The sequence below is a fragment of the Rhagoletis zephyria genome, unplaced genomic scaffold (genome assembly GCF_001687245.7).
Source record: "Rhagoletis zephyria isolate East Lansing unplaced genomic scaffold, Rhagoletis_zephyria_1.1 Rzeph_scaffold_00599, whole genome shotgun sequence".
NCBI classification, from domain to species: domain Eukaryota; kingdom Metazoa; phylum Arthropoda; class Insecta; order Diptera; family Tephritidae; genus Rhagoletis; species Rhagoletis zephyria.
Window position 1 is genome coordinate 31,911 of NW_016157683.1, and position 22,387 is coordinate 54,297.

At 38.5% G+C, this 22,387-nt stretch overlaps 1 protein-coding gene across 1 annotated transcript in view; it reads right to left on the minus strand.

Annotated features, from left to right (window-relative positions):
- Positions 1-22,387, minus strand: part of LOC108360640 (acetylcholine receptor subunit alpha-like) — a 143,711-nt gene that overhangs the window by 1,350 nt on the left and 119,974 nt on the right. Inside the window, exon 5 of the mRNA XM_017613004.1 lies at positions 21,012-21,127. Coding sequence (XP_017468493.1) covers positions 21,012-21,127 — 116 coding nt within the window. The remainder of the gene's footprint in view (positions 1-21,011; positions 21,128-22,387) is intronic.

Below are 22,387 nucleotides of genomic sequence, written 5' to 3' on the forward strand. Positions count from 1 at the left end.
TTTTTCACTTTAAACGACGATATGTGCTTCCCGTGATCGCAGCAGTGAAGCAGGGCATGGTTGTTCAACTGCGGTAGTAAAAATTCTTGACGACTTGGAAATGGCTTTTGATAATGATGATTTTCTCTCCTGTGCCTGCTTGACTTTTCCAAAGCATTTGACTCCGTAGATCACATACTCCGCTCTAAACTTTCATATTATTTCGGATTCGGTAAAACTGCACTATCTCCTATGAAAAGCTACCTAATAGGTAGTACCCAGCGTGTGAAGGTTGGTTCAGTAACCTCTAGAACTAAATCCGTAACACGCGGTGTTCCTCAAGGATCTATATTAGGCCCCTTGTTATTTAATGTTTTCATAAATGACATATTCAGGACATGCCAATATGTAAAAATGCATGCATATGCCGGTGACATCCAGATATATTTATCGGGTCCGTCTAGGGATATGGAGAGAATCACATGTGATTTGAATATGGACTTATCATTAATCTCGCATTGGGCTGCTCTTAACGGCCTTTCCCTTAACCCTGCGAAATCGTATGTTCCACCTGTTTCTATTTCTAAGACAAAAGTCCCTTTTCGCAGTATTCCTTCAGTTCAGGGTTTGAAAATGCTGTAATAATTTTATTTAATTTGCTTTTGCTGTGCTTTGACTTCGGCATGTATGATATCGAAAGCAAAGCAAAAGCAATTCAGAAAAAAGCAAATGCTTTGGCTGCCGTTTTGCTATGAAATTTCGAAAGCAAATTGTGGAAGCACAAAGACAGCGCAGCAGCAGCAAATCAACAGCAATTTGATTATAAATTTGCTGCGAAGCATCGAATTGGCAGAAATAGAGGATATTATATGTATGCGTGCGCAAATCCACTAGTCGCTTACCCTGATAAGCTTTGTACTGATGGCGGAGTTAATATGTACTTAGATAATATACCACGNCTTGAGTTTATCTTGAAACCAATTCCCTGAAATTAATTGATAAAGTAACCAATTTGGGGTTTGTTATCAATTCTAGCCTTAGCTGCGTTTATCACGTTAATTCTGTTGTGAACAAAGTATATGGTATTCTAAAAAAATCTAAGGCAATCGGCACGTTTGTTCCGATTCCCACTAGAAGAAAGCTTGCGCGTCAATTAATTTTACCCATTATTACTTATGCTGAGGTGGTTTATAGTAACCTAGATTCCAGATCATCACATAAAATTTGACACCTTATTTAACCAAATTACACGTTATGTATATGGATTGCGGAAGTTTGACCATATATCTGCGTGGAGATGTAGCTTGCTAGGATGTGACACCACTAATTATCTAAAAGCACGAAACTGCGTCTTTCTCTTTAAACTTATCAGCACAAAGACTCCACCTTATCTTTATGAGAAATTAATTTTTCCAAAGTCTGAGCATTCCTGTGATCCAATGATCCTTTTATTTAACTTTAAGTTCTACTAGACTATTTTTCATCAATGCTATATGAATCTGGAATTCAATTCCCAATTAATTAATTCAATTAGAAGCAAGATCAATAAAAGCAACTTCAAAAACCTTTTATATAGCTACTTTTCTAACAACTGATGAACCATCTAATAATTAAAGTTAATCTCTGTTAACCTATGTATATGTGACTTAGTTAATTATATGTATTAATGTATGTCTTTGTATTGAATGTATTTGTTGTGGTATAAAAGATATTGGTCTTAATGTACTAATATTTAATATTGAAATAAATTGAAACTCAAAATAGCCAAAACTTGTGTCATCTACGTGGTCCTCTAAAACCTGCCAAAATCACTAGGCCGCGTTGCCTGATACCAAGCAGTGGAAATCCGCAAACAACTGACGGTATGAGATTTCAAACTGCGCCCGCATTTTCTCTACTCTTAACAAGAAACTTTCTACTGTAACTCTCTTTCCTAACCCGTCAAATTTTATATGCCACTTATCGAGGTCAACCTTCTTCCATTTGGACGTATCATGGGTTTCGCGTTCACTCATCCTTTTGAAGCGGTCTGGCATGTTACCGGGCCGGTTACCTAAAGCTGGTGCCGACGTCTCCATATCGGCGACTCGGTTGCTGAGGCTTGACACGTCTGTTCGCATGTTGTGGGGTTAGCTGCCCCACTGGGTCCTGGTTCTTCGGAGTCAGACATTTGGAAGAGCTCTTCTATTTTCCTGGAAAAACTCAAGCTGCTGGATGTCTCTTTCACTGCTACTTCTTCTGAGTGACAAGTGTACTAAAAATGCGCGAGACGCACCTATTAAAATAATATGTAGGCAGAAAATCTATCGAATGTGGTATCCTTGTGTCTATTTGAGTAAACAGAGAGTCCACTACTTTGTTTTCTGGGGCTCTAGTAACACTCTTAGTCACCCGTCCATTCGTACCAAATAACCCTAATCCACCAACCACAGGTTGTTCAGAATTACTCTCTTCCATTCGCTCACACCTTCACACAGAATCAAAAATTTCCTCAGGCCCAGAGCTATCGTGATACACCACACCAGTCTACTTCCTATCAAAACCACAAAATCTAGAACGCTTCAGCTTAAATCAGGGGATTGAATGTTTTGGTTATGAAAATAAAAATTAAATTACCGAGTAAATATGTACAGTGGCTCACAGCTTATTTCGTGTAGTCAGTGATTGAAAGAAAAACGTGTCATATTTTGTATATATTATATATATTCTATGTGCTTTATTTGCAAAAAAAACCTTAATGAGTTTTTAATGACATATATCTGCGACATACAAACACCAATAAACAAAACCAAAATATTAAATTTTTGTATAGAATTTCGACAACAAAAACATAACACANCCTTAATGAGTTTTTAATGACATATATCTGCGACATACAAACACCAATAAACAAAACCAAAATATTAAATGTTTGTATAGAATTTCGACAACAAAAACATAACACATTGTAAAACGACTTCGTGTACCGTAACAAACTTAAACCGAAAAGGTGTTATGTGTTTTACTTTATTTAGAAATTTTCTACTAACTAATATTTAGTAGGATAACCCTTTTGTTGTAATACTGAATTCAGCCGAGATTGCATGGAGCTAACCAGCTTTTTGGTGCAATCGGGTGTTATTCTCTCCCACTCCAATTGCAGTGCCGTTTTCAAGCATTGCCGGTTGCTTATTTGATGTTTCCTTATTTTTTTTCAAGAACACTCCATAAATTCTCAATAACATTGAGATCGGGCGATTGTGCTAGCGTTTCAACCACATGTGGGCAATTCCAAATAAGCCAAGATCTAACAACTCCCGATTTGTGCTTCGGGTCGTTGTCTTGGTAGAACCTAAACTGCTCCCGGCTACCCAATTTTTCAGCACTTTGTAGTAAATTATTTTTCAACAAATTCAAATAAATTGTTTTATTAATTATTTCTTCTATGAAATTCAAGGTTCCGACACCCGCTGAGGACATACAGCCCCAAACCATTACATGGCCTCCACCGTGTTTTACTGTGGCGCGCAAATTTTTACGTTGCAGCTCCGTATTAGGTTTGCGCCACACGAAAGACTTCCCATCGGAACCAAAAAGGTTAAATTTATTTTCGTCTGCAAAAATTACTTCATTCCAAAACGTTTCGTCTTTATTAACGTGGCTTTTGGCGAACTCCATTCTGCTTTTTCTATTGCGCTCACTAATAAATGGTTTGTTTCGGGCTGTTCGTCCATGAAAATCAGTATTTCGAAGAATCCTTCTGATTGTTTCTGGATGACATGACTTTCCAAGCACGTTTCAAAGCTGGTGCACTCATTGTTGGATCTTTCTTAACTTTTCTGACTATCCACTTCTCATCGGCCGCTGTAAAAATTTTATTTGGCGCCTCTCGACCTTTGTCAGCCACTCTATTTTCACGGACAAAGCGTTGTATTATGTACTGAACTGTAATATACTGAATCAATAATACGCGCTTTTCAATAGACGTACGGCGACCCATCGCGGTATTTATATTAATATTCGCGTCCGATCTTTTACAAAACCAAAATTACACTAAGAAATTATCCATTCAAAGTAAATTGGTGTATTTCTCTACCCAGCACATTGGCGCCAGTAACGGTAAAAGTGCACGCACGAAATAAGATGTGAGGCTGTCTTACTATGAATTTTGTTTTTGTTGTACAAATTCAATTTAAAGGAGAATCGTTTTGGACTTTTTGTTCTCATTACAGCTCAAATTAAAATATCTTTGAATGTACATTTTAGATTTTTTGAAAATCTAGCACATATGCGAAATATTACTTATTTCCATATTAATGAATTGACACACGTAATAAGCTGTGAGCCACTGCATGTAATAAACAATAATGATTGCTAATATATTCTAACTATATATATATATATATATATATATATAATATATATATATATATATATATATATATATATATGTAAGTATTAAAAACATTCAATTTAAACTCCAAGGTAGTACTTCAAAAATCCAATTCAAAGAACAACACAAGAAAAGGAAATTCGAGGTTTAAACCTATACCCAATATTATTATAAAAAAAACGTTTGCGTTACGTTTCCTAATCAAATTACAAAATTCAGCTATGCTTGCTATTTCGAATATATTAATATATGATTAGTGGTTGGTGTGGTTTCTGACTAAAGTCTTGTTTTATACTCAGAATTATTAATCTGTGTAGACGTATGTGTGTTGATGTACGTATGTACCATTATTGTTATGATTACTTTGTGTGCATCTGGTGTTGCACTAGGCGAGGTTATCGAGGATGCATATCAGTCAGAAAGTAAACAGTTCATTGTCAAAGTTAATTATTCTCCCCACTGTACAAGTGTGACACTTCTAAGACCAAAGCACTTGCTTCAGATCCGGTTGCCACTATTTATAGAAAATGATTTATGAACATCACAACCCCCATGTAGCCATTGGGCAAACCTCACGTTCATGCGATGCTGAATCGCATGCACTGTAGCTTCAACCGAGTGCCTGTACATAAAAATTTTACTATTTCCCCCTGAAGTTCACCAGTATTTTCTTCGGATACCACTTCTACACCCGTTGCAGCGTATAGAAAAAACTCCATAAGAAAAGGTTACCCCAGCTTAAACTTGTCATTGTGGCACATATCGTTGCAGACGAGTCCGCACAGATGTTGCTATTATGACCCTTAACTGTCCGATGGGCGAGAAGGAAATCTTAGCGATAGATAAAAGAAATTTTAACAGAGACAGAAGCCATAGCAAAAAAATTAGAAAATGAAGCAAAGGTGAAAAGAAAGTTACCGGGCTATTACCGTTGGACGCCATTGTTATATATCTGACAGTTGGGGTAAGGTGCTAACCAGCAGGGACATAAACAAAATTTACTCATGCCTGTGTAGAAGAGAAGGTAGCATAAGTCGTATTAAACTGTCAATATAGAAGACCAAGTGTAACAGCAAGCGATGGAAGAACTGTCCGGTCAGGTGGAGTCAAACCCTACCCCTCTACTTGTAAGTAAAGTAGCTTTGGACTTTGCCGTGACGCCCATTATTCGCAAAGTTCCCTATTCCTGACATACGTCCGTCTTGCCTACGTCCGCACTAGTCCGAGTCAGTCCGTAATCAAGCCGTCATATCCTCTTCATCCCTTATTGCTCTAGTGCAACACCCACACCAACCTGAAAAATTTAGCAACCCATAATTTCACCACCAAATTTAAATTTTAGTAGGTAGTTAAAAATTACAAATCGTTGTGCATTTCATATAAAATTTTCAATTGTTTGGAACTATTAAAAATTTTGCTTATATCACTTAGGAAAATTTTTCCTAGTTACTCTCCCTTCCTCCCCTCACATTTAATCTTTTTTTTCTGCATTTTCCAATCACTGGAACGATGCAAATATGTATCAAACATACATATGTCAGCAGTACTGTAAAATTTTCCGTTGCGGGCAGTAAGATCGAGCTACTCGTATTAAAACTCTTAAAATTATATTCTTAAATACTTAATCAAAGTAAAAACCAACAGTGAAGAGAAGAAGAACTAGGGATGTACAACTATAAAGTGTATTAATTCGCATTAAAAGTTCAGTGAATTATATTAAGATGGAGAAAAAAATTCAAGTGAGAGGAAATGGTAAATAAAGTATGTAGGAAGATGAAGTGAAGAAAGCACTTTTATTACATGCGTATGTTAATAAATTATCACCAGAATTCAAACAGCGCTAGTGGAATTCAGGTAGTGGACTTTGTGGTGGGCATATGACATCATGTAGCGCAGTGTGAGGGTGTGCGGGTGAATAGGTGTCCTCACGAAGTGAAACCCGTTGAGCTAGTATGAGTGGCATGAAGGGCTTATTTGGTTTGATCGCCGTATAAAAGGGGGTAACCGTAACCAACGGGCCATTAAAGTGGTTGCGTTAAAACAGTGCGAAAAGTTGGTGAAAGTGCGCGAATAAAACGTTCGAAGTTTCTAGATACATAACTTATATTAATTAAATCCGCTAATGGTGTTTAGTGTTTTTTGATGCCCGTCTTGAAGTGCTACACAGGAATAGGAGGTAAGTTAAGTGGTTTTTAAGAAGCATGCATCTAAATGTGTGTACATAGATATGTACATATATGCCCCGGCAGGCCTGGAGGCCTGTTGGGATAAACGTTCATATCCCAATCGGTTCAAGCTATTTGAGCTCACTTAAGAGTGATTGTCTTGGACCGCCTTGGTTGCGAAACGGCATCGATGAGATATGCGAGCATGCGTATATGCATATGTGCGTATATACATCTATGCGAATGCTCACATAATGTTTTTAAACATCGACAAAACTCTGTTTGTCTTTTATAGGTCGCCAGAGGAAATAGGGCAAAAGGACCTCCATCCAGTTGGGACCTGAGAAGGATCACATCCAAACGTAGAAGCTACCTACACCAGAATCACGTCCGTCCGACAGTAGCGACCAACTTCACAGCACCACTAACACGAAACGCACCGACACATGTAAAAACCAACGCAAATTGAAGGCACTGAGTTTTTTTCGACTATATAATTGTATACGTATGTCGGGCTGTGACGTGAAGCAGCGGACAGCTGATCCATCATACGTCCCAAAATAGTAGATTGATGACCACCTAACCACGCTGGAAAGTATAGCTGAATATACCCGCGAGTACCGTCAGCAATAGCAGAGAGTACTGGAAGACGAATGAGCTGCAAAATACACCAAAAACTACGTGGGAGCATCGGGACAAAATTTAACAGCACGAACGCGAGCGGCTGTCACAAAATTACACGCAGCGGCATGATAAACCCTCTCTTTGCTTTGTAGGCCATTCGCCTAAATTTTTAGTACTTTTTCTTTAGTTTCTGTACATACTAGTTACTAGATTCCTTTGTTTTATTAGCTACAGTATATTTTGCTTTGCTGCCTTTGTGCTTAAGTGCATATTTAAGATACCTACCCCAAAATGCGCATCAGCGGCATTATTTTTAAAATTTATAAGGAAACTGCTCCGATAGATGCATTCAACATACCTGCACATTAGCGATACCTGCCTTAAAAATTTGCAACTATTATCAATTATCAAAGAAAGTATTACGTTTACCTGCACTGGCCCTACAATTACCTAATTTTACAAGCTTTTAATTATTTTGCTCATGTCGCAGAACAACGAAAATTGCTATCAATTTATGTAGTTATATCGATAACAAGATACCATTCGAAAAAAATTTCGCTTGCATTATTTTCTACGTGGTAAGTGCTTCTCCATTATTTGGTTTCATAGGGATTCGGATAACTTCCTCATTGAAGTAGTAAAAAAAATTCGCTTAAGTGCCTTTTTCGGTTAGGTGCACAAGTTTTTCGTGCAAAGAAGGATGTGCAGCTAAGCAAAATATACTGTACATAGGTATATACATATATGTTTTAAGGAGTAGTTACTGAATTTGCTAAATTTTGCTATTTTTAATTTTGTGGTAATTCCTAAGCTTGCGATTTCGAAGTTTCCTAGGCATTTCATTTTATTTATATAGTTTTTAGTACTTACTTCCACACCGCCAGTTTCCAGGTTATTATTCCTTCTGCCATTTGAATTTGGTTTTGAGTTAGGTTACGTGATATAATTTTTTTATTCACCGCTTGAATTTAGAGGTGATATATATATATATGTATATATTTCGATACATACAAACCCCACATAGAAATTTTGTTTTGCAGTTAGGCATTTCTTTGTGCGTAATTCCTTTTTTTTGCTTGAAATATGAATTTTCACTAGTACCCGCATTAGTACACGCACTTTCTAAATTTTTTTGGTTTTTTTTTGGATTTTATTCTTAATTTAGCTTGTTTTTTTTAGTTCACTTTAATTGAATTGTTTAGTACCTACTACACGTGTTGCTCCTGTCTAGTATAGTAAGACTAAAGGCGACCGGCTCGTTGCCCGCGATCACATGCGAATGATAGACAGGAAAGTGAATAGGGCTATAGCACCTCTACCGTAGTAGTGTGTACTTGTGTATATATGTATGATACATGTTTTCATATATGTTAGGGTATCTCTCCCCCCCACAGGCTCGCAACAACGTGCTGGTACCATCTTCGTTGGAGGTGACAGGTGAGTGAGAAACATTATTTTTATGATACCTATATATCTACATGCATACGTCCGTACATATAAATATTTATACATACATATGTTCACATAAGTACGTATATAGGTCAGGCCTCGCAGTGAATGAGAATGATAAGAGCAATAGCTGAAACCAAGTGTTTAAAACCGGTTTGGTTAATTTTATTTTGGAATTTTTTTGTTCTGATTTGAGAGGATTCATTCAAGACTTCAGCAGCATTAGATTAATGTTTGTTTTGTCTTGGAATTATTTATGCAGGCTTGCATGTACGAGTTAGTGAACATTAGGGTGAGCATCTTAGAATTTTGGTGAAATCCAAATATCTTGAATTCATCCTCTTTTGTTTGGAATTAGGAACCTTACTAAGTTTTTTTGCATATACATGTAGTATACGGACTTATTCCGGATTTTTTTTTATTTATTGTTATTAAAGACTTCTGCTGATAAATTGAAGTTTGGTTTGCGGTATAAAAATTAGGTTTTTTTATGATTGAATCTTTTGTTGAGTTTTCATTAAGTATAGTGTTTTTTATATAACTTAAGATAGGGTATTTACTCAAGAGAGGCGTTAAAGTTAAGGCTAAAATTGTTAAATAAAATGTATAATGTGAATTGTTAAAAGGAATTATGATTTGTTGATAGCAATTTTTGGTGTGGGTGTTGCGCTTATGCGCAAGAGGGGACGTGGGAGTAAAGACAGGCGACATGACCGTTTGACTTGACGTGACGGAGTGACAAGGAGACGGACGTTTCACAGTTTTGGGGACGCTGTAAGAATTGGGGAGTCAACACAGCGTCCATGGCTTCCGTACAATGTACGTAGAAGAGGGTGGGTAGATTCCATTGACAGAACAGGTTTTTTCCTCTTACTCTTTTTCCTCTTGTCTGCAATTTCCGACTTCAGGTCTATGTTTTTTTTTATTTTTGGGAATCGGCATGAATTCTTTGTTAGTGTGGCTTAGTGGAACGGATGCGAGGAGACCTACCCCTGCCGATGAGCGAAGCCAGGAACCACAAGCATGCCGTCTTGCCACTCCGCTCCGCTACCAACATACTGCTACACAACAAATGGCGCCCAACGTAATAGCCCAGTTATCTTTTATTTTACCTTTTAACTTACTTTATATTTCCTTCTTTTCTTCTTCCTGTCTCTATCTACCTTTGGACCGTGTTAGNCGCTTTCGCCTTTTTAATTTGCCTTTACTATTCTAACTTACTTTATATTTCCTTCTTTTCTTCTTCCTGTCTCTATCTACCTTTGGACCGTGTTAGGGAGTCATGGCAACAATATCGCGGCGATCCGTCGCAGGCGATCAGTGTTGTAATGACGACGGGGGATTTGTCCAGTTGCCTTCAAGGTTCCTTTTTCGGACTTCAGAAGTGACTAAGCGGTATCTGGGGGCAGCTGGGGCATAGATTTGAGGGGTAAATTTTTCGATGTTTTTTGGTGGGACGTCTATTCAAGATACCTTACAGGCAGTCTAGCACTGCTTCTAAGTGAGGTTTATGGTACGCCTTCACAAAGGGGCAAGGCAGGTGCGGTAACCATATCGTGCTATAAGCGGCAAGTGTTGTAGTGCCACATCTACTTACATATCTATATGTACATATGGGGGATTAGTTGACTTGACGTGGGACAGGCGACACACGGACGAATTACTCTCGCGGTGACCTCGCCAAGGCAACACCACACACACCAAAGCATTTATTTTTACATAGTTTCGAACACAACTCTAGAAACATTTAAGTACATGTTTATAAGCACACGCGCATGCAACAATAAAGGCATTGATCTTCCTCATACTACAGAAAGTCGTGTAATCATTTTTTTAAATTCACATTCTAATCATATTAATATTTTTGCATATTTCGATTCGTCAATTAGGTTATATGATATACCTTTGTATCTAAACCAATTGCATGTATAAACGTAACACATCTACTCTATTTATATAGAAAAAAACATATTTACATATACATATGCAAAATATTATTGCTCTTGATTGATCTATCTCTTAATATACATATATAAATACCACTCAGAAATAGTTGGATTTAGAATTCATAATTCTTCGATTAATTAATTTTTTTACACCGTGTGTTGAATAATTTTCTTTGGATTATCTTTGAGTTGTAGTGAAAATTTCGGTTTTAAGATTTTAGGTTTTTTTTTATAAATTTTCGGATTTACTGAATTTGGGGTTGGAATGTTTGGATTTTAATTTTTTGAACGGTTTTGCGGATTTTTGATATTTTTTATATATTATTTTTTGGGTTGGAATGTTTGGATGTTAATTTTTTGATCGGTTTTGCGGATTTTTGATATTTTTTATATATTATTTTTTTATATATATAATATTTTATTTTCCTGAAGTTTTCTTTAACCGTGTAATATACGTTTGTTGGCATAAGGAAAAGGGGACAGTTGAGGATCTTTAGTTTTGAGTGAATGTCGGAAGAGCGTAGCGAGAACCGAGTCACTGGTGGTTTGGGGATTTTTGATTCGGACAGGCCGATCACGCGCATTAGAAAATCAGGTAGTTGGCTCACTCTTTACCCAGATAGATACAGGGGTACAGCATACGGTAGACTTTGTGCCGACTGACTATTTCAACCGGTGTGCGGCGAGAATTTTCGGAAGACCAAGTTTTGAGCAACAACCTAGTGCGGCCAGCGCAAACGAGTCGGTAGCCAATGAACCCAGTGATAGTTTTAGTTTTTCGCGAAAACTAGATCAATTGTGCAACATGTCTGAGTCAGAAGAGTTAGGTGCTGTGGGGAATAACCACTTTGCGGGGCGCGGACCGCCAGGAAACTCGGAAGCTGGTGGCTCGAAGGCTCAAAGAAGTGAACCCACTGGCACTGAAACCAGTGTCGAACAGCTGAGCCAACTGATGGCTATGATGGTGCAAAGTAGCGACATGATGGCGCAGTGCATGAATGAGGTGAGGCACATGAGAGCCAACGTCGCCAACCTCAGCGGCCGAGTAGCCGACATGGAAACATCTGCGCAAGCATTAGGTCACCGCGCCACCACAACATCAACACCTCAAAATAGAGGTCAAGGGAGTGTTGCAGACCAACGCGAAGAGGAACGATCTTCCCAAAGAAAGGGCTCCCTTGGGACCTCAAAAATGGCAGGGCATGATACACGCGACCCACCAAGAAAAAAAAATAGATCTAGAAAAGTGGCACATAAAATTTGATGGTACCACTAAAGGACTTACCGTCGAAAGTTTTATCTTTAGGATTGGAAGGATGAGAGAACAGCACAAAATTTCTCATCATCAGTTATTTACAGATTTCCATAGTCTCGTGTCGGGCTACGCGCTGAAGTGGTTTTGGCAGGTGCTAGAAGATCACGCCGAGGATCCAAACTTCGTGTACTTTGATCTGAAGACAGAATTGCTAGCCCACTTCAAAAGCGCGGAGTCCGACTACGAAATTATTCGCGAAATAATGGAACGAAAACAATTAGCGCAAGAAGGGTTTGACGAATTCTACGCAGAGATACATGATCTGACATTTCGTCTAAGAAAGAAGATACCCGAAAAGGAGTTAGTAGGGATCATCAAGGGCAACCTAAACCCATATTTGGCCAATTTGACGTTCGCGTCGAAAACGGATACATTAGCAGAGTTCAAGGCAGAGTGTAGGCGTGCAGAGAGGGTGATTAAGGACAATAGGAGCAGGCCGAGGGCCATTAATGAGTTAGCATATTCAGATATAGAATGTGCACTAGAGCGTGTCCCCGCTAAGTCAGTTGAGGCTCTGAGTAATACGCGTAGGGGGACAGGTGGCCAACTACCTGGTTATGGTAGTAAGAGGACTAATCTTACGCAGGGTAGAGTGACAGAGCCTATATCCGCGAACAACCCCAAACCCACCATTAAGTCATTTTGCCCATCACCATTTCACTTGATGCTTTGCTTCAAGTGCGGGATGCCAGTCGATTTCTACTCCAAAAATCCGATAGAAGCCCAGAAGGAGACTAGGTGCACGTCATCCTTCCAAAAAGGCAATGAAGTAGTTAGTAAGATAGGGGTAGGACAGAAACATGAAGTAAAAAGTTTGCATGAGAGAAAGATTGAATATGAAGCCGCTAGGAGGAGAATATTTTGTGATGAGATTGCAAAGAAGGGGAATAACAGGAATTTTAGGAAAATACAAAAACTGAGGGAGAAAAGGAAAATGTATAGAAGAATTTACAACAAAATAATTTCAACTATAGTAACGGTGAAAGGGGATAATAGGTTCTTTGCCCAAACCAAGATAGGGGGAAAAGATGCACTAGCTCTACTAGATTCTGGGCAGGAGCTAGCTGCCTAGGCAAAGACGCATACCGATTTTTGCAAGGCAGGGAAGACAGTATGTTACCGATAGCAAATCAGAACATTAGAACAGCAAATGGAAACGAAACTCCGCGACCGGAGTAATAACTCTTTCTGTATTATGGGATGGAATAAGCAGAGATCTCGAGTTTTTGATAGTGCCAGGCTTACAACAGGAAGTGTATTTAGGGATCGATTTCTGGAAGGCTTTTAACTTGAATGTCGTTGGTAAGGGGGCGACTGCGCATCCCGCACTTGCAACAGTGCCTGAGCTCACGCCCGCTGATGGTGACCTGACCTTTGACGCAGTCCAACACGAACTTACGCCGGAACAGACCAATGCGTTGGAAAGGGTGAAAGCTCAGTTTCCATCCTTCGCGGTATTAGGGTTGGGTCGGACAGAATTAGAGCAACATGTAATAGAGGTAACTGATGAGAATCTGCCGGTAAAGCAGCGACACTATCCGATATCGCCCGCCATACAAAAGCTAGTTTTTGCAGAATAAGATAGGATGCTAAGCATGGGAGTCATAGAGGAATCTAATAGAAGCTGGAGCTCCCCGGTATCTTTGGTGGTAAAAGAGATTAAGAATCGCCTATGTTTAGACGCTCGGAAAGTGAATGAGCGGACCATAAAGGACGCATACCCGCTGCCTCATATCGACGGGATATTGAGTAGGCTCCAGAACACAAGATTTATTTCCGCAATCGACTTGAAAGACGCTTTCTGGTTAGAGGAAAGATCCAGGGAAAAGACTGCATTTACGGACCAGGTCGACCACTATATAAATTTACAGTTATGCCCTTCGGACTTTGCAACGCGGCACAGAGAATGTGTCGCTTAATGGACAAGGTTATACCCGCTTCGTTACGTGAGTATGTGTTTGTCTATTTGGATGATCTGTTAGTGTGTTCAGAAGAATTTTCGTCTCATTTATGTTTATTAGAAAAGGTCGCTCGGTGTTTGCGTGAGGCTAAATTAACAATAAATGTGGAGAAAAGCAAGTTTTGCTACAAGGAGGTGCGGTATCTCGGCTATGTAGTCGGGGATGGATGCATTAGAACGGATGCCAACAAGGTGGCAGCGGTGAGGGATTTTCCAGAACCCAAAACCCCAAAACAACTACGACGATTCCTGGGCATGTCGGGCTGGTACCGACGTTTCATCCAGGACTATGCGACCNGTTCCTGGGCATGCCGGGCTGGTACCGACGTTTCATCCAGGACTATGCGACCATTGCAGCTCCGCTGCACGACTGCCTCTCCAAAGACAATATAAAAAAATTCGCCATGACTGACGAAGCTAGGAGATCCTTTGATCAACTGAAACAAAGTTTGATCTCAGCTCCCGTACTGATACATCCGGACTTTAATAGACGTTTTTTTATCCAATGCGACGCATCGACTGACGGAGTGGGTGGGGTACTGTTTCAACCGGACGATCACAATAACGAACGACAAAACGTTAAACGGTTCAGGCCATATGTGGAGGGGCTCCCATTTAAAATAATAACTGATCATGCCAGCCTAAAATGGCTCATGAATCCAAAAGATTTGGCTGGCAGATTAGCGAGATGGAGCCTTAAACTGCAAGGATATAATTTTGATATCCAACATAGGAAGGGAGCGCTAAACATCGTACCCGATACTTTATCTCGCAATAATATGGACGAATTAAAAGCAAATGAAAGAATGATGGATGTTTGTTTTGAGTNCACGAGAAGTAGGGACGTCAAGTTTCAAATTGGAAACGTGGTATATCGCCGAAACTTTAAACAAAGCTCGCAACTAGAAAATTATAATGCCAATTAGCTCCAAGGCAAATTAAATGAGTAGTTTTAAAGGTTATAGGTAATGCTATGTACAAGCTTGGAAACNGATCATGGTGGCATCCATAAAACTCTGACACGACTACGAGAGAAATATTACTGGCCGGGGATGGTAGCTGATGTATGTACGCACGTCAAAGCATGTGAAGTCTGCAAATCAAATAAAACGCAAAATGTTTTTAAGAAACCGCGAATGGGGAAACAGCATATCACTGAACGACCTTTTCAGCGATTGTTCATAGATTTCATGGGTCCGTATCCTCGTACTAGTGATGGTAATGTGTATGTCTTTGTCTGTCTCGATCACTTTTCTAAGTTCGTGTTTTTAAAACCTATGCGTAAAGCAACCTCAACGGAAGTGATAAAATTTTTGAAAAAGATGTTTTCCATATATTCGGAGTCCCTGAATATGTCCATTCGGACAATGGAAAACAATTCACTTCTGACATGTTTACCAGTTTCTTAGATAAATACGGCACGAAACATGTGAAAACCGCTTTCTATTCACCACAAGGAAATGCGGCAGAACGAGTCAACCGATCGGTGTTACAGATCATTAGGTCATTCATAAAAGAGAACCAGCGTAACTGGGATAAGCATGTCAGTGATGCTGCCTTCGCGCTTCGCAGTGTTGCACACTCGGCAATAAACACATCGCCGTACCACGCCACTTTCGTTATGCTGCATCATATGAGCTATACCGAATGTTGGGCGCCCTAAGCAATCATTATCCCGATTGCGAAGTTGAGGCGGCAAACGACAGGTTGCAACTATTGAGGAATAAAATTATGAAAGAGCTAAAGTTAGCCCACGAAAGGAGTAAAAAGGTTTATGACACGAGAAGTAGGGACGTCAAGTTTCAAATTGGAAACGTGGTATATCGCCGAAACTTTAAACAAAGCTCGCAACTAGAAAATTATAATGCCAATTAGCTCCAAGGCAAATTAAATGAGTAGTTTTAAAGGTTATAGGTAATGCTATGTACAAGCTTGGAAACAGCAGCGGGAAAAGGATCGGCATATACCACGCTAAGGACATTTTTGCAAAGTAGATGGTTGTTATATGTAGTCTTTTTCTAATTGTTGCATGTTTGCTGTTCGTGCCAGAGGTTTTATGTTGTATGTTTCCGTTTTACCTAATTTTTAGTTATATCTGACTTTCTATTTATACTCGACCAATTTATTCATTTATTTATTTTTTGTAATTATTTAATTATTTATCTCCATACTTGACTAATTTATTCATTTATTTACTTTTCGTAATTATTTATTTATTTATTTCCATACTTGACTAATTTACTTATTTATTTACTTTTCGTAATTATTTATTTATCTATTTCCACACTTGACTAGTTTACCTATTTAATTATTTTTGCAATTATTTATCTACTTATTTTTTTATACTTGACTATATTTGGTGTGATTATGTATTTATTAATTTATTTATTTATTAACTTATCTATTTAATTATTTCTGTGATATTTTATATAATTAGGTTATCTCTCCTGTGATATAGTGTAAAATAAGAAGGTAGTAGAGTATGTGGAAATAGAAGTAGTCCTGTGATTTAGTCTCAAGATGTGAACAATTACGCCCAAAGAAAAACAACTGACATATAAAGGCCCGGCTAGGAGTCATGGGTCGAGGCCACACGTTGGACGCAACAAATACAAGCAACAGGCTGCCTTATTAATTTCTTTACGCACACGCTCCAAGTTGCAGGCACCATCGGCGGGTCCGAGCCTGTAGCGGCAGCGGTTGCCTAAGAGGAAGTGTGGCACATACATGCATTCATGTATATACGGCGGCCATGATGTTGCTGAGGCATTGGCAACATTGTAGCGGAAGCAGTGGAATTCAGGTAGTGGACTTTGTGGTGGGCATATGACATCATGTAGCGCAGTGTGAGGGTGTGCGTGTGAATAGGTGTCCTCACGAAGTGAAACCCGTTGAGCTAGTATGAGTGGCATGAAGGGCTTATTTGGTTTGATCGCCGTATAAAAGGGGGTAACCGTAACCAACGGGCCATTAAAGTGGTTGCGTTAAAACAGTGCGAAAAGTTGGTGAAAGTGCGCGAATAAAACGTTCGAAGTTTCTAGATACATAACTTATATTAATTAAATCCGCTATTGGTGTTTAGTTTTTTTTGATGCCCGTCTTGAAGTGCTACACAGGAATAGGAGGTAAGTTAAGTGGTTTTTAAGAAGCATGCATCTAAATTTGTGTACATACATATGTACATATATGCCCCGGCAGGCCTGGAGGCCTGTTGGGATAAACGTTCATATCCCAATCGGTTTAAGCTATTTGAGCTCACTTAAGAGTGATTGTCTTGGACCGCCTTGGTTGCGAAACGGCATCGATGAGATATGCGAGCATGCGTATATGCATATGTGCATATATGTATGTATATACATATGTGCGTATATACATCTATGCGAATGCTCACATAATGTTTTTAAACATCGACTAAACTCTGTTTGTCTTTTATAGGTCGCCAGAGGTAATAGGGCAAAAGGACCTCCATCCAGTTGGGACCTGAAAAGAATCACATCCAAAGGGAGAAGCTACCTACACCACAATCACGTCCGTCGGACAATAGCGACCAACTTCACAGCACCACTAACACGAAACGCACCGACAATTGAAGGCACTGAGTTTTTTTCGACTATATAATTGTATACGTATGTCGGGCTGTGACGTGAAGCAGCGGACAGCTGATCCATCATACGTCCCAAAATAGTAGGTTGATGACCACCTAACCACGCTGGAAAGTATAGCTGAATATACCCGCGAGTACCGTCAGCAATAGCAGAGAGTGCTGGAAGACGAATGAGCTGCAAAATACACCAAAAACTACGTGGGAGCATCGGGACAAAATTTAACAGCACGAACGCGAGCGGCTGTCACAAAATTACACGCAGCGGCATGATAAACCCTCTCTTTGCTTTGTAGGCCATTCGCCTAAATTTTTAGTACTTTTTCTTTAGTTTCTGTACATACTAGTTACTGAATTCCTTTGTTTTATTAGCTACATAGGTATATACATATATGTTTTAAGGAGTAGTTACTGAATTTGCTAAATTTTGCAATTTTTAATTTTGTGGAAATTCCTAAGCTTGCGATTTCGAAGTTTCCTAGGCATTTCATTTTATTTATATAGTTTTTAGTACTTACTTCCACACCGCCAGTTTCCAGGTTATTATTCCTTCTGCCTTTTGAATTTGGTTTTGAGTTAGGTTACGTGATATCATTTTTTTATTCTCCGCATGAATTTAGAGGTGATTTATATATATATGTATATATTTCGATATTTTGCTTTCTTTTTAATATTATAATAAGGGCATTTTGGTTATTTTTTTTAGGCCAAGACCTTTTAAACATGCATACAAAGCCCACATAGAAATTTAGTTTTGTAGTTAGGCATTTCTTTCTGCGTAATTCCTTTTTTTTGCTTGAAATATGAATTTTCAGTAGTACCCGCATTAGTACACGCACCTTCTAAATTTTTTTGGTTTTTTTTTGGATTTTATTCTTAATTTAGCTTGTTTTTTTTGTTAGTTCACTTTAATTGAATTGTTTAGTACCTACTACACGTGTTGCTCCAGTCTAGTGTAGTAAGACTAAAGGCGACCGGCTCATTGCCCGCGATCACATGCGAATGATAGACAGGAAAGTGAATAGGGCTATAGCACCTCTACCGTAGTAGTGGGTATGATACATGTTTTCATATATGTTAGGGTATCTCTCCCCCCCACAGGCTCCCAACAACGTGTTGGTACCATCATGTGGGTGGGTAGACTCCATTGACATTATAGGCTTTTTCCTTTTACTCTCTTTCCTCTTGTCTGCAATTTCCGACTTCAGGTCTGTGTTTTTTTTTTTATTTTTGTGAATCGGCATGAATTCTTTGTTAGTGTGACTTAGTGGAACGGATGCGAGGAGACCTACCCCAGCCGATGAGCGAAGCCAGGAACCACAAGCATGCCGTCTTGCCACTCCGCTCCGCTACCAACATACTGCTACACAATATACTTTACCCGCAATATCGATATTTAAGTTGAAATTTATTTTTCATCTAAAAAGAAGTGTATGGAAAAATACTAAAGAAGGTTTATTGTTCAGCCCGATATATCGCCATATCGATTTTACATGCAATGAATTAAATCGATTCATGATATCGATACTTTATTAAATTTTGAACATTCCTAACGTAAGTAAATTATGATGTTTGAAATTTAACAAGATTGGTTGCATTTTGACATAAACTTAAATTGAAAAAATTGTGAGTTTTATTAATTAATATTATCCATAAGGCAGTTGATTGTTTTGTCTTATGTATATTGTTTGAATTCAGAAATTTTTTTATTTAGATGTTCCTAAGTTGAATTGTTAATAATTTTTTTTTTGTATTATGGATTTCTAACTAGATTCCTATAGTTCGAATCCCATTGAGTAATGTTGGTGCGCGATAATTGGGTCTTCATGTCAGCTAGAAGCCAAGGCAGGGATGGGGTTAGGGTGGCCCAAACTATGCAAGGGGCTACCATAGGGATATAGGGATTTAGGAGGTTAAATTTGGTGGTAGTTGGTTTATTGAAGTTTTCCTCTAAGTGTGCAAATTACAATTTATTATTATGTGGCTCTCTAGCCTGGTTAGCTTTTTATTCTCGGTTATAGTGGCTTTATATTGAACCCACGAAAGTGAAGCTACGGGATATATGCCAGTGCACATAGCCTATTCGCTATATCATTCACGGATTTTTTTTGGTTTGTTGGATTTTGCACATTTTCACCCTAACCAGAGGCTAGGGGTTCATAACAATGACTCACATCTAGCATTCGTACTCCCCCACATCGAGTTTTGGGCATTAGTGTCGCAGTAGACAACCAGTGGCTTATACTTGTAGGCTGCTTCTTTGACCAATGTCCGAAATTCATCTGGTGGCACGTTCTTGTTATTGACCATGTAGGCAGAGGCTACCTAAAAGCTGGTTTTGTCCAGCTCAATGCTTGCCGCTACCATATAGCCGTCACTAAGCTGTGGAAGCAGGAAGATGTTTGAGTCGTTCCTTGCTAATATGCAAGCTCCAGTCTTACCTGCATTTTGTGCTGCAATAAGCTTAAAGCCCTTCATCCCAAGAAAGCAGNGAGTCTTATCTGCATTTTGTGCTGCAATAAGCTTAAAGCCCTTCATCCCAAGAAAGCAGATTTTGTTGCCGTGTATCAACGACTCCTGGATGAGGGCAACTTGAAGTCCACCGGCAGCCAGGCGGACTTCAAGTTTCGCAGACGCGAGTTTAGAGTGATGAAGGTTGATCTGGATCAGCTTCATAAGTTTACCTCCACAGTTGTGACGCTGCAGCTCCAGCCGTGAATCGGTTAGAGTCCGGTTTCCCCAGGCCTTTAGTATTTCTATAAATATTTGAACTCATAATTTTTTTGGTCCCACGAGTTTCGAACTATAGAGGTCCGCCCGCACAGAGGTCCGTGTGCGCAGGTAAGGCTTGATGGAACCGGAGGTCGCCAGGTATCCGAAGCATTCCGTTTGAGACTGGGCTATTTGTTAATCTGGGCCAGGCTGAACATCAGCACGGGTCGTCTTACACCTTCTTCCAACCCAATTGGCAAATCTCAGACTGCTGCGCATATGGAAACTGTGTATTTAGACATTGTTTCGGTTTCAAGCGAAACTATGCACTTATGCTTTATTTTATTTTATGTCATATGCATTATTTTCCTTTTCAACCGAAACTTGGCATGTATGTATTAATTCTTTTTTCTTTTATGCATTACTTCGGTTTTCTCACATGCATTATTTCGGTTTTCAAACGAAAGTGTTCATATGCATAATTTCGGTTTTATTGCGGGTTTCAACCGAAACTGGATATATGCATTACTTCGGTTTTTTTCGTATGCACAGTTTACATATGCAGAATTTCAGAGTGCCTCAATAAAAATGTGTAATATATTAAAGTGTTGCTAATAAAACGTTTTTTATTGTATTAATCATGGATTAGTTTAATTTTTTGACTCCCAAAGTAGTGGTTTCGGTCCATAATTGGACTAGTCCTTTTCTGTCTATTTTGAAATTAGTATGAGCCTAGTATATTTCTGACCTAAATCTGACAATTGCCATCTCGTAGGACATCTCCATGTTAAAAATACTAATTGATTGCATGGAAAAAAGTCTGTTGGCTGGCTAGTTGGGCCAGTTTGATATGGAAGTATTATTAAAGATAAATTACAATCAAATTACCTGACAGCCGGAACTTCAAGAATATCCCACTCGACAGACATATAGAACTCGGATAGGTCTACTCCTACATCAACGATATTATTGTCCTGTTGTTCATCCATATGTCGAAGATCAACCTTAATAGAAAATAGAAACAAAGTACAATACATGTAGTAAATATATACATGTCACAAATTCTTTGGAAGGTTAATTTGATCAATACCAATACACTACGTTATGAATACATGAATACTCCTCTCTGTAGAAAATAGTAGCGTTTTCGTATTCAAAGTTATCGCAATTTATAAAAAACTATCGACGTTTTTGGATGCTCCTTCCCATGAAACTTGCAAAGTAGGGGAAATATTGAGACCATAATAATTTTGAGAGATGCGAGTTTCTAACGAAAACAAAAATTTCAAAAACTTGCAAGCAAGAAAACAGGTTTAGCAATAGTTGTTTACAGCCCTATTCCCACATCATTGACAAAATTCTACGTATGAATATTGTCACAATTACTTCGCCTAAAACACAAAATAAATATTGTTTTGCCCTAGGCACATCAAACAAGTAGTAGTATTAGAACAAAAATCAAATCAAAGCGTGCCATGGTAAATTTGTTTGTGTTAGTAAATTTGTTTGCTTCGCGAAGCATTGATCCATCCTTTGCAAGCAGTGATCGGACTTAAAAAAATTCTGTGTAGTAGAATCTGGAAAAAAATTTAGTAGATTTCAAAAAAATGTGGTAGATCTCAGATTTTGGATCAAACTTTGTACAAAAATTAAAGAAATTCTGTAAGGTTTCACCAAAATTGCAAACTATTTAATTAGACTCTAAAAAACAATTAATTTTAGTATAACAAAGTACAAGATTGAAGTTGGTAAAAATTGCGTTGAGTTTTGGAAATATTTTTTTTGACAGTGTAAAGCGGTTCCTTCCATATTCACATATTTTTCGAACATACATTTTTTTGCAACCGTGCGGAGTACTGTCAGCGTTCCTTTTTATCACATCACGATGTACGCACGTTACAGAAAACGCTACATGGGATTAGCCGATTTTGACAATTCTCAAGTAAATGTAAGCAACACCTCAGCAACTTTAGATGCACTGAAACTTACTAATGCTTTCACAAAAATCGCAATTTTTTTTAATTTTCGCTATTAATTCGTTTTTTTAAATCATATATTTTAAAATTTAACATAACGAAACTACGTTTTCTGTCGAAAAATTTATTATTGAGAAAATTTACTATTTTACAGTTTATTTTATCCTCCCATTCGGCTTTGTTTACTTTTACTTGAGAAATTTCACCGCCGCTGTAGGTATACAATCTTCGATTATTACCGCAGCGACCACAAAAATGCAGTTGACAATATAGCAACTCAGTTGCCAG